Raw genomic sequence first — 20,700 nt, 5'->3', positions numbered from 1 at the left:
CTCCCCCACTACTCCATCCCCCTAAATTTTTTTTTTTTTAAAAGCATGGTATTACTAGTTCACAGGTTCAGAATCATTGGAATTAACAGTGGTTGAAGGATTACTGCAAAGCCAGTTTCTGTCTTCTAAATGAGTATTGTGCACATCTGCCACTTTGGACATTTTTCAGACTTGCTCCTGTGTGAATACCAGTGAAGTGCTCACTTGAACACTTGTGTTTGCCTGTTTTTGGATTGTATATTGAGTTGTGTAATTGAGGGAACTGAAGCATAGACAGATTATAGTTGTATGAATGAGAAAAGTACTGAAAATGTGTCCTAATTATTTTCCAAATGCATATATAGGTTTCAGGTGTTGTTTTGTAGTAGACGGAGAATGTAGGATGAAAGAACAAAATGGTTTTAAACCATAAACATATACACACACATTTGCAGATATATTTTAATATATATTTTAATCTAGAAAGATATCTCTCTGTGTGATAAAAAAGTGATAAAAAAGTTTCAATGAAGCCAAGTTGTCTAAATATATCCCCCCAAAAAAGAATACCATTATTTTTCTACTTTTCTTGTAATATAAAGAAAAACAAAGGTCCTCAGCATATTTTGTGACATAATATCTATCTAAAGGAAAACCTGCTGAGATCCATGAAGGCATGGCATCTATCATGATAGGATAAATTTTAAAAATCACGTTACCATTGTTTTTAAAAGCTATAAAAACCAGAAAACAAACAACAGGACCAACCATTGCCAGATGCTCCTGCCCTACCCATGAGTTTTTCAATATATTTTCCAAAAGCAGTAAAAGTCTGCATTACCAGAAGCCCTACTGACAGTCTCCACGTATCATTGCTTTGATTTTCTGTTTACTGTAATTAACTGATAACATTCACTCACTTTCAAAATATTGGTAGAATGACAATATTTCCTGAGGCAGAGGAAATGAAATTTCCAAGGCAAACTGCTGGCTACTTAAGATAACTAGGCTGGTGGCAATGACATACATACTGAATTACCAGCTACTAGAAGTGTACAGAATTAAATGGGCAGAATGCTAGTAGTTTGTGAAACTCTTAACCACTAGAGAATATAAACAAAAGTATTCTTTTAAAGGCTCTCAAATGGTACAACAGAACAATGACAGCTCATATTAATTTAAAATATTAAACAAGCACCATAAAGCCAACATTTCAAGAAACAGACATTGCTAAAGATATACAACAGGGGACCTACAGATCGGTAGCCATCTGGGGGACAGTGATCACCTAAAAGTACAATTCAACATAAGGCGTCAAGTGGGTAAGGTAACCAGTAGGGTGAACGTGCTGGACTTTAGGAAAGCTGATTTCAGCAAACTCAGGCGATTAGTGAAGGATGCACTGCAGAGTAGTAGTTTTGAAACGATGGGAGCCCAAGAAGGGTGGCTGTGCCTTAAGGAAGCTATCCTTCTCGCACAAAGCGAGACGATCCCCGTGCGAGGTAAAAGAGGGAAAGGGGCCAGGAGGCTTCCCTGGCTGACCAGAGAAATCCTGGGGAAACTAAGGGCCAAAAGGGGAGCACATAAAAAGTGGAAACAGGGAGAGATCACCAAAGAGGAATATACCTCTTCTGCTCGTGCTTGTAGGGAGGCAGTTAGACAGGCCAAAGCTACCATGGAGTTGAGGATGGCAACCCAAGTAAAAGACAATAAGAAATTGTTTTTTAGATATATAGGGAGTAAAAGGAAGGCCCAGGGAGGAATAGGACCCCTGCTAAATGGGCAGAAACAATTGGTGACGGACAGAGGGGACAAGGCTGAACTCCTCAACGAGTTCTTCGCCTCAGTGTTCCTAAGTGAGAGGCATGACAAGTCTCTCACTGGGAGTGTAGGGAGGCAGCAGCAAGGCACCAGACTTCCATGCGTGGACCCTGAGGTGGTGCAGGGTCACTTGGAGGAACTGGATGCCTTTAAGTCGGCAGGCCCGGATGAGCTCCATCCGAGGGTACTGAAGGCACTGGCCGACATCATTGCAGAGCCACTGGCGGGAATATTTGAACGCTCGTGGCACACGGGTCAAGTCCCGGAGGACTGGAAAAGGGCCAGTGTGGTTCCCATTTTCAAGAAGGGGAGGAAGGAGGACCCGGGTAACTATAGGCCAGTCAGTCTCACCTCCATCCTTGGCAAAATCTTTGAGAAAATCATCAAGGCTCACATTTGTGAGAGCCTGGCAGGACAAATTATGCTGAGGGGAAACCAGCACGGGTTCGTGGCAGGTAGATCGTGCCTGACCAATCTAGTCTCTTTTTATGACCAGGTCACAAAACGCCTCGACGCAGGAGGAGGGGTGGATGTCGTATACTTGGACTTCAGGAAGGCCTTTGACACGGTATCCCACCCCATACTGGTGAACAAGTTAAGGGGCTGTGACTTGGATGACTGCACAGTCCGGTGGGTGGAGAATTGGCTGGAGGGTCGCACCCAGAGAGTTGTGGTGGATGGGTCGGTTTCGACCTGGAAGAGTGTGGGCAGTGGGGTCCCGCAGGGCTCGGTGCTTGGACCGATACTCTTTAATGTCTTCATCAGCGACTTGGACGAGGGGGTGAAATGTACTCTGTCCAAGTTTGCAGATGACACTAAGCTATGGGGCGAAGTGGACACGCCGGAGGGCAGGGAACAGCTGCAAGCAGACCTGGACAGGTTAGACAAGTGGGCAGAAAACAACAGAATGCAGTTCAACAAGGAGAAATGCAAAGTGCTGCATCTAGGGAGGAAAAATGTCCAGCACACCTACAGCCTAGGAAATGACCTGCTGGGTGGCACGGAAGTGGAAAGGGATCTTGGAGTCCTAGTAGACTCCAAGATGAACATGAGTCGGCAGTGTGACGAAACCATCAGAAAAGCCAATGGCACTTTATCGTGCATCAGCAGATGCATGACAAATAAGTCCAAGGAGGTGATACTTCCCCTCTATCGGGCGCTGGTCAGACCGCAGCTGGAGTACTGCGTGCAATTCTGGGCGCCGCACTTCAAGAAAGATGCGGATAACCTGGAGAGGGTCCAGAGAAGGGCCACTCGTATGGTTAAGGGCCTGCAGGCCAAGCCCTATGAGGAGAGATTAGAGAAACTGGACCTTTTCAGCCTCCGCAAGAGAAGGTTGAGAGGCGACCTGGTGGCTGCCTATAAGTTCGTCAGGGGGGCACAGAAGGGAATTGGTGAGTATTTATTCACCAAGGCGCCCCCGGGGGTTACAAGAAATAATGGCCACAAGCTGGAGGAGAGCAGATTTAGATTAGATATTAGGAGGAACTTCTTCACAGTTCGAGTGGCCAAGCTCTGGAACGGGCTCCCAAGGGAGGTGGTGCTCTCCCCTTCCCTGGGGGTATTCAAGAGAAGGTTGGATGTGTATCTAGCTGGGGTAATGTAGGCCCAGCACTCTTTCCTGCTTATGCAGGGGGTCGGACTCGATGATCTATTGAGGTCCCTTCCGACCCTAGCATCTATGAATCTATGAATCTATGAATCAAGTTGCAGCACATTTCCTGGAGAAACCATTAATTCAACAATGATGAGAGACCTTGATATGAAACATCATGTGACTCTAGAGCAGTTGTTAAAAAAAAGATCTTCAAGGCCAAGGCATGTGTGAATAGTTTTTCTGATTATGCAAATAATAATCTTTAATGTGCTGCCAGAGAAATACCAAAGAATAGTTTTAAAAGGATGAATAGTTAGGAGTCAGGACTTAAGGATGGGATTCAGGAAACTCTAGATTTATCTCCCTGCTTTGCCACAGATTTTTTCTGTGATCTTTGCCAAGTCACTTGGATCCAGATTCACAAAAACATTAGGCACCAGTGCTGTAGAAATGAAGTTTGGTGCCCAGGGCAAAGCCCACAGTGGTAGCTTGCCTTCACTCTGCTCACAGATCCAGGGGGCACATACCCCTCCATGCTTGCCTGGGAGTGCGTGGAGTGGCAGGAGCCACCCTTTCCCCCTTCCCGCACCCCACCAAACGAGCCGCTCGTGGCTCTGTCCCATGCCCCGCCCCGGCTGGGCAATGCCTGTTGGCACCCCTTTGCTTTGGTGCCCAGGATGATGGCCCCGCTGGCCCCACCTTTGTTACGGCGCTGTTAGGCACCAAATTCCTATTTCTCTCTTCTGGGTTTACCAGACTGGTATAAAATGTATTTTTGCTAGTGTAGCAGCAGCCACTCTCAGAGAACTATGCTAGTACTCTATGATGAATTTGTATTTGTATACTGGTAAGGCATTCCAAGTATAAAAGCAGCCTTAATATCTAAAGAATTATAGGCCGATTAATATTATCGTTGATACCAAGCCTACCAGGCTTTTTCTAGGCACAAGTGCCTATTATGTTCCAATCACTGTATGTCCTTCAACCCATGTCAACTATTTATTAATATATTACTTAAATTGTCCTGATTACCGCAGGATCTGGGTAGCTCAAATAAGAAAATACCATCAGAGAGAACTAAACCTCAGAGAGACTAAGGGCCAGAAACATAAAAGCATCTAGGTGCCTAACTACTATTTTGGTACATAATACTGCAGTTAAAATTAGATAAATTGAACACCTAAATAGAAGTCAATAGTTGATAGGGATGATGGGAACACAGTGATGAGGTCAATGGAAGTACATGTCCTACATACTTAAGGAATTGCCTCCTTTCTGATACTCCATTGTGACCCCTATAGTCAGCTGAGAGCAACCTCCTGCAATTACCATGTGTGCATCAAGTTATCCTGTAGAAAACATATGGGAGGTTATTCTAAATAGTCACTCCTCAATTTTTGGAACTCCCTCCCCCTTGAGACCTACCCGAGCATCTTTCAGAAGCAGTTTAACACCTTTTTTATTTGGGCAGGCCTTTAGCAGGTAGGGTGAAGTGCTGGAGTATGTTTTATTATTTTATCTATTTTTATGACTTTTTAAGCTGTCTGGAGTCTTTCTTAGGGGACGGTGACATAAAAATCAAATAAACATATGGAGTAATAGGCACTCCTATATGTTTGATACTAAGGGTATATTAACAGATTTATTATTCTTTAGACAGTGAAGTCATGTTTAGACTCACAGCAGTTTATGCTTTTAGGAATACCAATAGATCACACTAGCATAGTGTTTCAACTGTTAATGTAGTTATGGTGTCAAAGATACATTTCATATCAGTCGGTAAAGACACAAACTCCTCTTCTTCCTGAATACAACAAGATCAACTAAAAACCCCCCAGTATTGCTGATATAACTGTCTTTACACCAGGGCTTCTGCCATACAGCTGTGTTTGTCTGGGAGCACACCTCTTCTTACCACTTTTCAACACATTATGCACGTGAGATACATTCCAAAGTAATTAGCTGTGTTAATCTGAAGTCAGGCAAAAGGTAGAACAGTGTAGTACTTGAGAGACTATCTTGTCCAGAGAGGCACAAGTTTTTGTGGGCAACAGCCTACTTTGCCAGGTACTATGGATAGTCCAGTTATAAGTAGGATATTGCCTACATGGCTAAGTACAGACAGTCAAAAAGCTCAAGGCTGAATTGATTTAGTCTTTGCAGGTTAGTCTAAGCTGCACGTATTAAATTGAAACAGAAGTGAACAGACATTTGCCTTTGATTCAGGCAACACAGCCATGTGCCTTCAGTTGCTCAGGCCAGAAGCCAGAGGGCACTAGAGCACAGCTCTCTGGCTGTGCGTGCGCTTGCTCTTCCTGCCCCACAGTCTCTGGGATTTGCCGTCTAGAATTACAGCAGCAGGACTATGCAGGATTGCTCATCACTTCTTCCTGCTTCCACGTGCCTCTGGGATTTGTAGTCCACAGTTGCAGCCAGCAGTAAGTTTGAGCAGAAGGGGTGTCTAACCCCGCTCCCTGGCTCCAAACCCCAGCCGGGTTTTGCTTGGGGGGGCAGTCCCCCGCTGTAGACTGAGCTGCATCCCCAGCTAGGCTTGCCCCTTCCCCTTGGCAGCCAGCCCTCACTGCTCCAGTTAGGGAGCACAGGGGCAGGGCCAGCCCTGTTCTCTGGAGCAGACAGCATGGCCCAGACTAGGGCTGGAAAGCATGCTGGGATGCTGGGGGACTGTGATTTAACTTGAACCAGGAAGGGGTTTGAAGTTTCATAAACCGGTTTGACCCAAATCAGTTAAGTCTGACACTACATTCAACCAGATTTATCTTAAACCAGTTTCAACCATTGTGAAACTAGTTTATGTGCACTGAGCTTCTGTTCTGTTATAGGTTTAAACCAGTTTCTGATCACTTAAACCGGTTTATATGTAACTTCTGTCCTTAGCCCAAAAGCTCATGCCTCTCTGAACAGGTTAGTCTCTTAAGGTATCATCCTTCCCTGCCTTCTGCCATTACAGAGTAATATGACTTTACTCAGTGGTCAAAGGAAAAAAAAACACGCAACATAAAGCCTTACATTGGTGTAAGTCACTCCACTGCAGGATAAAGTTGCTCCTTTGAAAGGAGAAGTAATTGCATGACTCCTTCCAAAGTCACTTACATTCAAGAGTAGGCATTCTGATCAATGCAAACTGTTTCTCCCACCACAGCAGTGGCCAGGCACTGAAATAGCATTCACTGCCAGCAGTTTTCAGGTTCTGTGTCTGCTCCTTATTACAGAATAAATATACTACAGAGAAAATCTGTGGTAAATTATTCCATAGTAGCATGCTGTGTGCATTCATACTCATAAGTAAATTTGCAGAAATTTGGAGATATAGACCAACGTTGTTTTTAGCTTTGAAGCAATCTGGGTTTTGTACCATGACAGATGGATATGTTGAACAAACATCAGTTTCAGAGTAGTCCCAGTGAAGTCAACAGAACTGGGTCTTCCAGAGGAGATGAAGCCAACTCATTATGAAAAGGCAGGTAAAGCCCTTTCGTCTCTTTAACCCAAGAATCCAAATGATTGAGAAATATCCCATTATTTTCACTTGCAACAGCTGCATATAAGAGAAAACAGGCATGTTCAGACTGTATGAACAGCAAACACTTGTGATTTTAGATGGATTTCTGTATCTGTCTATGTTTGATATGAGTGTAGTATGCCTGTCTATGTTTGACATGAGTGATACTGCCAGGTCAAAAATGGGACTAGCAGTCTGGAATTATTAGTAAGTGATTACCTGGAACTACTAACCTTTCACAGGATTTAACAGATTTTTAAACATAAATTGTCATCCCATGATTTTGACTGAATAAAATGATAATTGCCATAAGTCAAATATGATTGATTGGTTTCCCCAGCAAAACTGTCATGATAGCATATTTTTCTCACAACTACAACTGTATGTTATTTAGCACTTTTCCTTTTCAGGGCTTTTTTTTTTTGGCAGACATTAGCTAGCTAATCCTCACAATGGCCCCAGATCCAAAAAATCAGACAAGAAAATACAGGGTTATTTTCACTTATGAAGCTTGCAAAAATGTTAGAAACAGTCAATATAGCCATGCAGACTATGATTCTGCAGATCTAAGGCAGACAAAGAATTTCTTGAAATTAAAGAGTTTTGCCTGACTAAGAACTTCAGGGTTGGACCAATTAAGCTGATAGTGTATATAAATCAAAAAATCATTCCCCACTTTCCATAAACACCACTTTAAATGTCCAAAGAAAATTCTTGCTGGCACAAGCCTGAAAACAGAATATTTTTACACAAAGAATTACACTTTTCTAGCATCTCTTTCTGTGTTGCCAGTTTCTGCATATACTTGTATTAACAGACACTGCAGGATAAAGCTCGTATCAATTTAATTTTGTAATAAAATCATAATCCTGTGCTTAGGACCTAGTAATGTTTTGCTATGGTAATGACTACTTTCATATCACAAATTCAGCATTTTGACTTTAACAAAGAATCAAGGAGAAGAAGAAAACATTTGAGAGAGAGAGACGGTATCTCTTTTCAACGGAAATGTGTCAAGTGCAAAACAAGCAGGAAAAATATTAAGTACATATGAAGAATAAATGGATTTTAGTTTAAGAGTCAGACCATTTGTAAAGTTTTCCCCAGTAACAAAGCTATGCTGTAATTAACTGGAGCCTACAGTTGTCTGTGCCTGAAAGAGGGGAAATGAAGAACGAAGACAGTAGAGGGAGCTGCTGTTCTATTTAAGTAGTTCTCTGAATTCATCTTTTCAGCATAAATTGTTACGCATTGAAGTATGACAAGTAGAAGCACACAGCTTGGCACTCTAGTATTGATATAATGGAAGAATACTAGAAAAACAATACGAGACAGCAAGGACCAAATTTAAGGATTCTGCACCAGAACGAGATAACAGTACATTTACAACTCTGTGCTGTTTACTAAACCTTTAAAAAATCTCCAAAGGAAAGGAGACTGTGATATGAGTGAGGTAGGATGACAGAAACTGTTTTTTTTATAACCCATTAATAAAAATTCTAATTGACTCACTGGCCCAGGATTTGGCCCAAGGAGAATAATGAAGCATAATGAAAGACATGAAAGAGGCTACATAGAAAATGGCTCATTACTGAATATTACTTCTACAAAACGTCATGGTTTACTTCTCTGACAGACAAATTTTAACTGAAGTTTTATTATAAGGAGGACACCACAAAATTTAAACTCTGAATAAATTAGCTAGCAACAGATGATAGGATGAGAAATGTTATGTAAGTTATTGTGTCCAGTTCAAAAGAGTGTGCAGAGGGAGACTAAAGTGGTCTAATTTACACTTTTTCTGACTACCAGTAACACTTTCTGGGACTTAGCCTATTTACCAGTATAGTCCCCACACATCACCAGAATTTTGGTCTTTCTAGCCTGTTCCCCTGCAGTAATTTATGACAGTCTTTACACTAAACTCCCTGATGATCAGAGACCCAGGTTTTCCCTGATAAAAAAATCACAAATTCTTTGATAAAAAAATTGCAAATTCTCTGATAATCCCCGCCCGCCCCTACAAAAAAATCCATGATTAAAATGAAAAGCTCCCCACAGCCCTCCTGGTGCCCCTCACTCCCCTCCGGCCCTGCTTGTGCCCCTCACTCCTCCCCACAGCCCCCTGGCTTCTCCCCTCCAACCCCCCCCAGCCCTGCTCATGCTCCTGACTTCCCCCAAATTCCCCCAGCCCCCCATCCTTGCTTGTGCCCCTCACTCCCCCTCCACACCGCACCAACCTCTGCTGGTCTTTTAGCCCTGCCATGGGGCTATGGGGCCAGTTCTGGATGTGGGGCTTGGACTTCCATCCTGCCCCGCTGGGAGTGCATGCTGTGCATATATCACCCTGCATATAAGCCACCTGCAGCCCCATCCCACTCCCTGCTGGTGCCTTGCAGCTGTGCATTGCAGCCTTGGGCCCCAAGCCCCACACACTCCCTGGCTGGACAGCTGCCCCAGCCCAAGCCCTCCCCAGCTCCCTCCCTTATGGGGGCTTCTATCCCCTCTGTCACTTACCTGTGAGAGCTGTCCTCCAGGCTGCCTGGCAGCCATGTGCATAGATACATGTACATGGTGCCCCCTGCATGACTGCCCTCCTCCTGCTCCCTCCCAGCCCCTTGCAGGCTGGAACTCTGCCAGCCTGCAGAGGGCTCATTGCCAAATAGCAAAATCTGCAGGTTTTGCTGCTAAAATAAGAAATCCATGTTTTACTTTGATAAGGGGGGAAATCCGTGTTTTACTCTGTTTTTCCATAGGAAATGGAAAACTTGGATCTCTGTTGATGATTTATCCACATTTTTTAATCTATCTGCACAGAAATCTGTAATGTAACATAGCTTTACACAAGCACAAAAACTGAAGGATGTATTGAGCCTAAAACTTACCAGTTTTATTTTACTTGTTTTTTGTTTGTTTGTTTTAGATGACGTTTGGCATTTCATAGATTTCATAGACATTAGGGCTGGAAGGAACCTCGGGAGATCATCAAGTCCAGCCCCCTGCCCAAAGGGCAGGAAGTCAGCTGGGGTCATAGGATCCCAGCAAGATAAGCATCCAATTTACTCTTGAAGGTGTTCAATGTAGGTGCTTGAACCACCTCCGCTGGCAGACTGTTCCAGACCTTGGGGGCTCGGACAGTAAAGAAATTCTTCCTTATGTCCAGCCTGAAACGGTCTTGCAGGAGTTTGTGACCGTTCGACCTGTGCTCACAAAGATTTTATTTTCAACTCTAATCTTTTTTATTCTTGTTTGGGTCCCTTTAGTAGGTAACTTGTCTTTATTGCAGGGAATTCTTTAATCAACATACATTTATTTTATCCAGAAATAACATTTACATCTTAATAACTTTTATGTATTTCTGTGGGATGGTATTTTTACAATATGACACACAGGGTAGAATATTACATGTCTGATCAAATCTTATTCTATCAAAAAGTATATTAATTCCTGATCTGAAGAGCCCTATATACCAGACTCACAATGGAGTTCAGATTCCAAATCATGTATCTCTAATAAGACAAAAAACAAAAACTCTTAGATCTGAGTTAAAACCTTTAGGGCTGCATATTGTAAATCCTTTCATATTGTTATGTATTTCTTAATCTTTTTAATTCTTCAGTAAACTCATTTGAACTACAGTTCAGTGCTCATTCCAGCATTGGGTATAATCCTCTCCATCATTCAGACTGTTGGCAAGCTCATCACACAGTCCTTCATCTTTCAAATTACCCCTCTGAGAAAGAAATTATCCCATCTTAAACACAGCATCATACATTTTGTAAACAGAATGAATGCACAATATTCAAAGTTAGCATATATAGCCTGTCCTTCTTTAAGCAACTACACAATTTCTGTTTCCTTCCCTGAAGTTTGGATCTTGTTCTCTTTTCTTTCCTCTACTGTATTTCTTCGTATAGCATCTTTTATTTAGGATTCCAATGATTTACCTTTGTTTTATCAAACTCTACATTGGTAACCTATTACAAAAATACTAACAACTATAGTGGTTCTAAACAGGTTCCCATTTTCCCTGCTGGTTACTCACAGGAGGTCCTGGTGGGCCTGGTTTACCAGCAAGTCCTGGTTTGCCTCGTCTTCCCTGGAAATAAAACAAGAACACAAACATTCATAAACATTACAGCTGAGGATTGATTTAGAATAAGGCAATTTGTTTAAAAGAAAGATTGACTGCAGTATTTATTAACAAAAAGATCAAAACCTATTCAAATTGGAAATACTTTGTACCATTTATTGCAGTATCAATTAATTCTAACAGCTTTAAGACAGTTCTCAATAATTATGGCAAACAAAATATTTGCATCACCAATTATTTATTAGTGCATTTTTTATCTGTCTCAAGATTGAGACTATATTGATAGGGCAGTAATATGCTACAAATCCAGCAACTTAATGATGTCCAAATAAATTACATTTTATCTGATGATGGTTCTAAGCTCTGGGAGGTAAAACTGTAATACAGTTGTCACTTTAAGCTGCATAATAATTATATAGGCTGAATGTGGCTCATTTAACGTATGTCCAGCACTCTATTTCTCCAGGCTCATTTTCAGTTGTGTCACTAGTGAGCTGAAATATGTGTTTCTTACCTATTGATCTCTATTACCCAAGTCATCTGTCACCTACTCAAATTCACAACCAGCTAAACCTTGATACCAAGAGCTAAGCAATTATATGAGTATGCAAGACCAGAACAGTGGACTAAAATCTTCCAGTGGTTAAATGTCACTACTAATATCACTTCAAATGTATGTATTTAAAATATGCTCTCAAACTGTTAAGTTAACCTATCGATGTTTAACTGTGTAAAGTGAAATAGAAACCTGATAAACATGAACATTTTTGTAGCATTAAAACAGACTGATCAAAAGTATGAAGTCTGATTTCTTGTTTTTTCTCCCCATGGTTCTAATACAAGAATGGAATGTTGTGCTAGAAAATGAAATAATGACAGTGACCCATTATGGTGTATCTTACTTTAGTGTGTCACTTGCTACGCTTTCAATGTGAATATTAAACTTGATCAGCCTAACTGAGGTTTATGCTACAAACATGGAATGATAGTATTGAAGATTTTGTTTTATTGGACACACATTCAAAAGGTTTAGTTGTGTTTCATGTGTTTAGCTATATGCTGCTTCAAAAGCAGTAAGGAAGCATAGGAGAAACGTAGAGAATAACTTGACCTATGACAGCTGTTTTTTTAAGTGGGATTGCCTTGCTGAATTTGCTGATGTTTTATGCAGTTAGGTGGGTTGTAGGGTAAGGAGGAAAGCCATAATGAGATATATCATACAAATATACACATTGTTGCTTGAGTTATTATCATTCTATGTATGAAACAGGTGTTTTACCATGTACATGGAGAGTATCCATTCATACAAAAATGCAACATGGGCATGTTCCAATGTCCATTGAAGTCAAAAGGAGTGTTTCTATTTACTTCAAAGACCCAGGATAGGCCCTGGATGAACAACTGCATTAATCTGATTCACTGGAAGTAATTTGCAAGTTTAAATCTTGATTGTGAAAAGTAAATTTGGAACAAATTATTGGAAACAAGTTGCAATGGCAAATAATACACAATTGTGTCTATAAAATTCACACTTGCCCGTGAATACACACTGATTGCATAAGCAAATGGTACAAATTTCTTATTTATTCATGGGCCCAATTTATTTGCAAGTACTCACTTGAACCAAGAAATGAACTGACTTATATGTATCTTTGGCTGTGGTTATACACACGCTTGTTTCACATCAGGAGCAATTTAGGAATATGTCTTGAAACCTTCACAAAAAGTTCACAGTGAAAATACCTATGACCAAACTGGGGTGTTGGTATTACCATCCGGTTGCCCTTTACCTCCCAAAACTCTCTCTACTATTCTGCTGTTTCACCAATGAAAAAAAGCTGAGATTAGAACCAGGACCAACTTATTGGTTCAGTAAACCTCAGCTCTACCTGTCTCAATCCAGCCCTTCTCAGCTCCAGCAGAGGAAATCTGCCAGCTCAAGAGTCATACACTAACCAGTTATTATTATAGGTCCTCAGCCCTTGCTCAGTCTGTATTTGTCAACTGCTCTGAAATCACACTTAGAACAGGCAATCAGTAAGGAATAAGAAATAAAGCAAAAAGTATTACACAATCAAGGAAAATCTTTCAGAAACAGTTACCATATGTTGTAACAGACAAAGATATGAGAAAGTTTTTCTCAGCCAGAATGGCAGATGTCCTGGACAGAGCTTTAAACTGAGATTGTCAGGGGATGGGCCATCAACCACCAACATGAGCACAAGAAATGGCAACCTCAAAACCGAGGGTACAATAGGAAGCCATCTCCAACACCAGGCAACAGACACGTTCTTCCAACACTTACCAGAAAGCCTAGGGTCTCTACTGGAAAGCTTAGTTGCCTGTACAGTAATGCCAGAAGCATGGAAAACAAGCACGAGCTACCGGCCCTCATACTAACCAACAAGCAGTACAGTCTTATAGGGATCACAGACACCTGGTGGGACCCCACCTATGACTGGACCATAGGCATAGGGGGATACACCCTGTACAGGAGGGATTGTATTGGGAAGAAGGGTGGAGGAGTTGCTCTCTGTGTAAAGGAACATTACACCTCCCCTGAGGCGAAAATTGGATGCAATGAAGAGTGACTTGAGACCCTCTGGGTCATTATATGGGGAGAGCATGGGGAAGGGGACTTGATCATAGGAGTTTATTACATACTTCCAAGCCAAAACGAACAGCTCAACCAATAATTTTCTAGAGAACTGACAGAGGCTGCATGCTCGCAGAGCATGGTCATCGTGGGGACTTTAACTACCCAGACATCTTGTAGGATGAGCACTCAGTTAGATCCAGTTGCTCACAAAGCTTCCTTACTTGCATTGAAGAGCTCTATCTAACTCAGAAAGTTTACGAGTTGACTGGGGCAAGGCAATCCTAGACTTGGTTCTGGCCAAAAGGGAACATCTAGTGAGCAACCAGAGACAACAGGCCTGAAAACCAAAGGTCTCCAAGCCCACCCATCGGAGTCCAACCAGGGGTCCAGGGTGACTGCCGTCGTGAGGCGATATGGAGGCCAGAGAAGATACCTGGGGGGCTGACTGCCAACTAGACTTGTGAGACGGGCCTCCAGGGGTGGTGCGTGGACAGGGTGTAGGGGAGGCTGGAGTCCCATGAGCGCACACCGAGATGCATGATAACCCTGGAGGTAACACCAAAGGGGACCCCCTCCACTGAAGAGTCATTCAAAGTTGTGGCAGGCGAGTTAGGGGGTTTCCCGGAAAACAACCGAGATAGTCTCTGGGGTCCACACGTGGGGCCCAGGTATACAAGATCAATTGTCTGGGTGAAGGTGACACGGGAGCGGACAGTAGAGCGGAGACAGGCACAAGCGATCTTTCCTCAAGGAAGCAATCCTAGAAGCTCAAAGAACATCTGTTTCCTCTCACAAGAAAGGCAGCAAAAGAGCTAGGAGACCCCCTTATTTCAACAGAGGAGTCAGAGACCTCCTGAAATTAAAGCAAGAATCCTACAAGAGATAAAAATCAGGAGCAACTACCAAAGAAGAATATTCAGCAGTGGCCCACACCTGTAGGGAGCAGATCAGGACAGCAAAAGCACTAACTGAGCATAAATTGGCAGCTGGAATCAAGGGCAGCAAAAAGTCCTTTAGATTTCATAGATTTCATAGACATCAGGGCTGGAAGGGACCTCAGGAGATCATCGAGTCCAGCCCCCTGCCCAAAGGGCAGGAAGTCAGCTGGGGTCATAGGATCCCAGCAAGATAAGCATCCAATTTACTCTTGAAGGTGTTCAATGTAGGTGCTTGAACCACCTCCGCTGGCAGACTGTTCCAGACCTTGGGGGCTCGGACAGTAAAGAAATTCTTCCCTATGTCCAGCCTGAAACGGTCTTGCAGGAGTTTGTGACCATTCGACCTAGTCATCCCTTGGGACGCTCTGGTGAACAAACGTTCCCCCAGATCCTGGTGGTCACCCCTGAGAAACTTATAGGTGGCCATCAGATCACCCCTGAGCCTATGCTTTTCCAGGCTAAACAGTCCCATGTCTCTCAGCCTATCATCGTAAGATCTGTTTTCCTGACCTCTGATCATGCGCATGGCTCTCCTCTGGACTCTCTCAAGCTTCTCCACATCCTTTTTGAATTGTGGAGCCCAAAACTGGACGCAGTACTCCAGCTGCGGCCTCACCAAGGCCGAGTACAAGGGGAGAATGACGTCCCGGGATTTGCTCGAGAAGCATCTATGGATGCAAGCCAGTGTTTTGGTCGCTTTATTTGCGTGGATCTTATGATCTTACACTGCACTTTCACTAAAATGCAGCTTTAACCTCTGACCAGAGATCTGTCTTCAGCAGCTTCCCTTGTTAGGCTGCATCCACACAAACAGGAGTGTGCATTTGCAGCAGCACAATTTTGTGCCGCAACTTTGTGCTGCAGTGCACGCCCCTGCCTGTGCACTTTGCAGCAGGGCACATTGTCACGCTGCTTCATGTGCTGCAGGGTTGAGGGGGGGAGCAGGCTGGAGCACAAGGTGCCTTAGTGTGGGGTTAGTCGGCAGACAGCCCCTATGTCCCAGCCAGCCTGGAAGCGGCATGTGGAGATGTGGAAGCAGGCAACCCAGAGTGCTGTCCTGACTCCATGCACTGTAGAACTCCCATACTAAGACACCCTGCATCCTAGCCAGCTGCTTCCCACCTGACAGAGGCACAGGATGCTCCAAGATGGGGTAGCAGGCAGCTCCGAGCTGGCTTCTACCCTGTCTCTGTGTGCCTGAGAGCTGGGGTTCTGCATCAGAGTCCCCATGCTGAGGCACCCTACACCTCAGGCAGCTGTAGGGGGCTCTGTAGCACATGGACTGCCTGCTCCCCTGTCTCCGCGTTTGTCCTGGAACATGCCACTTTGGCATGCTTTGAGCTGCTTTTTTCAGGGTTTTTTTTCTGTGCTATCAGGAAATTCCAATAGCAAATTTTGCCCCGGCACTGCAAATTAGCAGTGTTGCACATAGTTTAATGTGCAACACATGCAATTTGTGGCAGTACAAACTGGTTTGTAGTGCCACAAACCACACATGCCTGAATGTCTGGATCCAGCCTTAGAGAAAAAATCTCTAAGCCACTTACCAGTTTGCCAGATTCTGCCAACTGGGAGCTAAATCACCCAATACTTAAGGATTAATGACCAAAACCCTGGTGGCAATGCTTAAGTACCTACCTTGTCTCTTTATTTACATTCTTTTACTCAATTCTTGGGGTGGGGCATGCTTGTATTATGCAGGTAACGAACTTCCCCCCCGCCCCGATTGTGCATTTTTTGTCAGGAGAAATGTTATCCATTCTTTATAATTATCATATGTTCTCACATACTCCACACCCGCAAATAAGATATGCAGGGAAAAAAGTTTTTTTCAGAGCCATGGCTGAATTCTGGCCATATGGAATAGGGGCAGAGTCTACTCATCAGTGTCACTTGCCACCCCCACTCTCCTTCTTAGACAAAAGCTAGAGGCTTAAAACTGAATTGGCAGCATCTGTAATAGCATTAAACCTCTAGTTTTTGGCAAAGCAGCAGGCTCTAAGTCTCCTGCCTGTGGCTGGGAGGAAGCCAGCCCCTAGTAGCTATTCCATTGTTTCCATGCCTCCATTCCAGTGCAGAAATGGGCTTCCGCACTTAAAAAATGCACCCCAATCTTGGATGGCTATTTTTTAATATGCCTGTGATATGCAAATAAATGAAGAAATATTTACATTTTTCAGATCTATAGACTGCTAATCCAATATCCTCATTCAAGAGAGATAGGATGTCTCACTTAATCTCAACAAGGATAACAAATACCAATTTTTGAAAAAGAAACCTTTCAGGCACCTGTCACCTGAGAATGGACTCATGTTACAGGTTTTTCTCTTTGAAATGTAAACCATAGTCTTTTGGGATGATATGGCTTTATTTATTCTGGAGAAGAGAAGACTGAGAGCAGATTTGATTTAATAGCAGCCTGAAGGAAGGTTCCAAAGAGGATGGAGCGAGACTGTTTTTAGTGATGGCAGATGACAGAACAAGGAGCAATGGTACCAAGTTGAAAGATGGAATGTAGGGCTGTACAAAGCTTCAGATCATGATTTAGATTCGAAGATGATTTGGAGGCTGAATCTACAAATCTGAATCAAATTGATTTGGAAAAGATTTGAAAAAGATTCGGCAATTCAGCCATAGGGTATAATGGGGAATCAATGAAAAATCTATAACTTTGTTGTTTTTTGGCTGATTGAGATGAAGCTCACAGGGGCAATAGCCCCTGGTGAGGACATGAAGCCTACCAGGTTTTAAGGTGATAGGCACAGGGGTTTCTGGGAAACTGCACCTCAAACTCCTGACTGCAAAACTCATATCACATGTGTGTGTTAAGCCACAGTGGGGTGAAAACTTCAGGGATGGTAGCTCTTACTGAGACCACAAAGCCTGCCAAGTTTCAAGGAGATAGGTAGAGGGGTTTCTGGGAAACTGCACCTCAGACTGCTGACAAGCAAAAGTCATGACATATGTGACCGTGCGTGTGTGTTAAGGCACAGGGGGGTGAAAACTGCAGGCCTGCTAGGGCATGCTGTGGCCACAAAGCCTGCCATCTGTCAAGGAGATAGGGGCAGGGGGAATCTGGGTTCTGGGGCCCTGCACCTCTGGCTGCAGGTAAGCAATACTCGTGACATGGGTGCTTGTGGGACTATGTGTGTGTTCAGGTGTGCCCTTCCTGGTGCTGGGGCCTCTGCACAACATGGCATTGTGTCCCCATGAGGCCTCCTCCTCCCCTACAACCTCATTCTGGTCTACCACTATAAACAATGGCAGGTCAATATAACTTAGCTGGCTTAACACCAATAGCACCAGCAGCATCTAAGGGGTGGGGGGGAAGGGGGATGTAGCAGCCCACGTGAAAGTGCAGAGGTACCTGGGGAGTCAGATGTCCAGCAGGCTGCAGTGTGTCAGAATTCCACTGTCTAATTTATATTGAGTCCATGAGTTTCTGTACCTCTTATGGAGGCTGATGAAGTGCAGGAGGCTGATGAAGTGCAGCCCAATTGTGAAAAGTAGTTTGCAATTTGTTCCCTCTCAGGATCAGGCCTGAGACTCGAGGCAGAGTATTTTTTTGCTGAGGAATATGCCCCCACAGGTAGCTGGGTATTGTTGTCTTTGATAGAGCTGACTCCGCAGGTACCTCTGCACTTTTACCTGTGCTGCTACATCCCTCTTCCCCTCCTATCCCTAGCCTGCCCCTTACCCCATGACACATCCATTTCCATTTTCACTGACTTGCTTTCTTGCCTGCATTGTGTGGCTTCTTTACTATTCATTCCATCCAGGACCAGAAGACACACCAACTGCATGTACTTCCTCAGCCTGACAAAATGTTTTTCAAACCAAAAGCTTCCTAAAGGAAGAGTTCTAAAGGAACTGGCCGAGGTCATTGCAAGTCCCCTGGCACAACTTTATGACCACTCATGGTGCTCTGGTGAGGTACCGGAGGACTGGAAGAGGGCCAATGTGGTCCCCATCTTCAAAAAAGGCAGGAAGGAGGACCTGGGAAACTATAGGCCGGTTAGTCTCACCTCGATCCTAGGCAAGCTGTTCGAGAAAATTATGCTGGCATACATCCAGGAGGGGCCAGCAGGAGACTGCATGCTTAGGGGCAACCAACATGGGTTCATCAGAGGCAGGTCCTGTCAGACCAACCTGGTGGCCTTTTACGATCAGATCACCAGATCGTTAGATGCAGGGGCTGCAGTGGATATAATCCTCCTGGACTTCCGGAAGGCTTTTGACACTGTCTCTCACCCCGTTCTCATTAAGAAACTGGGGGGCTGTGTTGTAGACACCCACACAGTCAAATGGGTCGCCAACTGGCTGGAGGGCCGCACCCAGAGGGTGGTAGTAGATGGGTCCTTCTCAGCGTGGAAGGATGTGGGCAGTGGGGTTCCGCAGGGCTCGGTCCTTGGGCCCACACTGTTCAACATCTTCATCAGCGATTTGGATGAGGGGGTAAAAAGCACCCTGTTCAAATTTGCTGATGACACTAAGATGTGGGGGGACGTGGGCACATTGGAAGGATGCAACAGGCTACAATCAGACCTCGACAGGTTACAAGGGTGGGCGGACGAGAATAGGATGGGTTTCAACACAGACAGGTGCAAGGTGATGCACCTCGGGAGGAACAACCGGCACCATACCTACAGGTTGGGGAACTCCCCTCTTATCAGCACGGAGGTGGAAAGGGATCTGGGGGTCATCATTGACTCCAAGATGAACATGGGCCAGCAGTGTGGAGAGGCAGTCAGGAAGGCCAACCGCACCTTGGCATGCATCCACAGATGCATCTCGAGCAGGTCCAAGGAGGTGATCCTCCCCCTCTATGCGGCACTGGTCAGGCCGCAGCTGGAATACTGCGTCCAATTCTGGGTTCCGCACTTCAAGAGGGATGTGGACAACATGGAGAGGGTCCAGAGGAGGGCCACTCGTATGATCAGGAGACAGCAGGGCAGGCCCTATGAGGACAGGCTGCGGGACCTGAACCTGTTCAGCCTCCGAAAGAGAAGGCTGAGGGGGGATCTTGTGGCCTGTTATAAACTAGTCAGGGGGGATCAGCAGGCATTGGGGAAGTCACTGTTTCCCCGAGCACCACCAGGAGTGACCAGGAATAACGGTCACAAGCTGGCAGAGGGTAGATTTAGGTTAGATATCAGGAGGCGCTACTTCACGGTCAGGGCGGCTAGGGTCTGGAGCCAGCTTCCAAGAGAGGTGATGCAGGCTCCTACCCTGGGGGTGTTTAAGAGGAGGTTAGATGAACATCTTGCTGGGGTCATTTGACCCCAGTATTCTTTCCTGCCATGGCAGGGGGTCGGACTAGATGATCTGCTCAGGTCCCTTCCAACCCTACAAACTATGAAACTATGAAGATATATTTTTCTAACTATTTCCTTTTTTTTTTCATAATAAACATATAAACATAAAAACACAAGATAAGCCATCACAGCTTGACAGCTGGCAGGCTTTGTGGCTGCAGCAAGACCTAGCAGGCTTGCAGTTTTCACCTCCCTGTGCCTTAACATACACACAGTGTCACCTATATCATAAGTTTTCCTTGACTGGGATGATATAGTTGGAGATGGTCCTGCTCTGAGTTGGGGGTTGGACTAGTTGACCTCCTGTAGTCTCTTCCAACTCTATTTTTCTATGATTCTGTGAGGCCCTCTTGGCTAACAATGGCCATCTTAAATGCAAGTTCCTAGAGATTACCTCCCTTCCAAACAGGCCTTTTTTTCCTCTGAGGTGTAAAACACCTTTGTCTGTCCTGATACCTAATTAGCAATTACTTCACTGGCTAATGTCAGTCATATTATAAAATATAAAAGTACATTCATATCACATACCAGAGTTCGTACAAATTTAAAAATGATCAAACTGAACACAGCTTGACATTAGCTACAAATAGAGACCAAACATTAGGTTAGTTGGTAAATCTAATTCAGGAACATTTCATGCATGAATCCCCAGCACCAGTCTTGTTTCTGTGTGGGTTCATGACAATATCCTTGGACACTGGACACTTAATCAAACAAAGACTTCTCTGGCATCACATAATTGGGTACTGTTCCCTGCTCCTAGAATTGCATCTGTATTTTATCCAAGGACTATGTAATGGAAAATATAGAAATGGCCCTGGGAATGAAGACTGGAACC

General features: G+C 44.1%; 1 protein-coding gene across 2 annotated transcripts in view; it reads right to left on the bottom strand.

The window, feature by feature from the left end:
* The window catches only part of COL19A1 (collagen type XIX alpha 1 chain), a 424,680-nt gene that overhangs the window by 159,394 nt on the left and 244,586 nt on the right, over positions 1–20,700 (bottom strand). For both annotated transcript variants that reach the window (XM_090034633.1, XM_090034628.1), the window contains exon 17: positions 10,963–11,016. In XM_090034633.1, coding sequence (XP_089890759.1) covers positions 10,963–11,016 — 54 coding nt within the window. The remainder of the gene's footprint in view (positions 1–10,962; positions 11,017–20,700) is intronic.

This window comes from Crocodylus siamensis, chromosome 1 (assembly GCF_052110815.1).
Source record: "Crocodylus siamensis isolate JL-2025a chromosome 1, ASM5211081v1, whole genome shotgun sequence".
NCBI classification, from domain to species: Eukaryota; Metazoa; Chordata; order Crocodylia; family Crocodylidae; genus Crocodylus; species Crocodylus siamensis.
The sequence above is the reverse complement of the archived record's forward strand: the minus strand, read 5'-3'. Positions and strand labels throughout refer to the sequence as shown.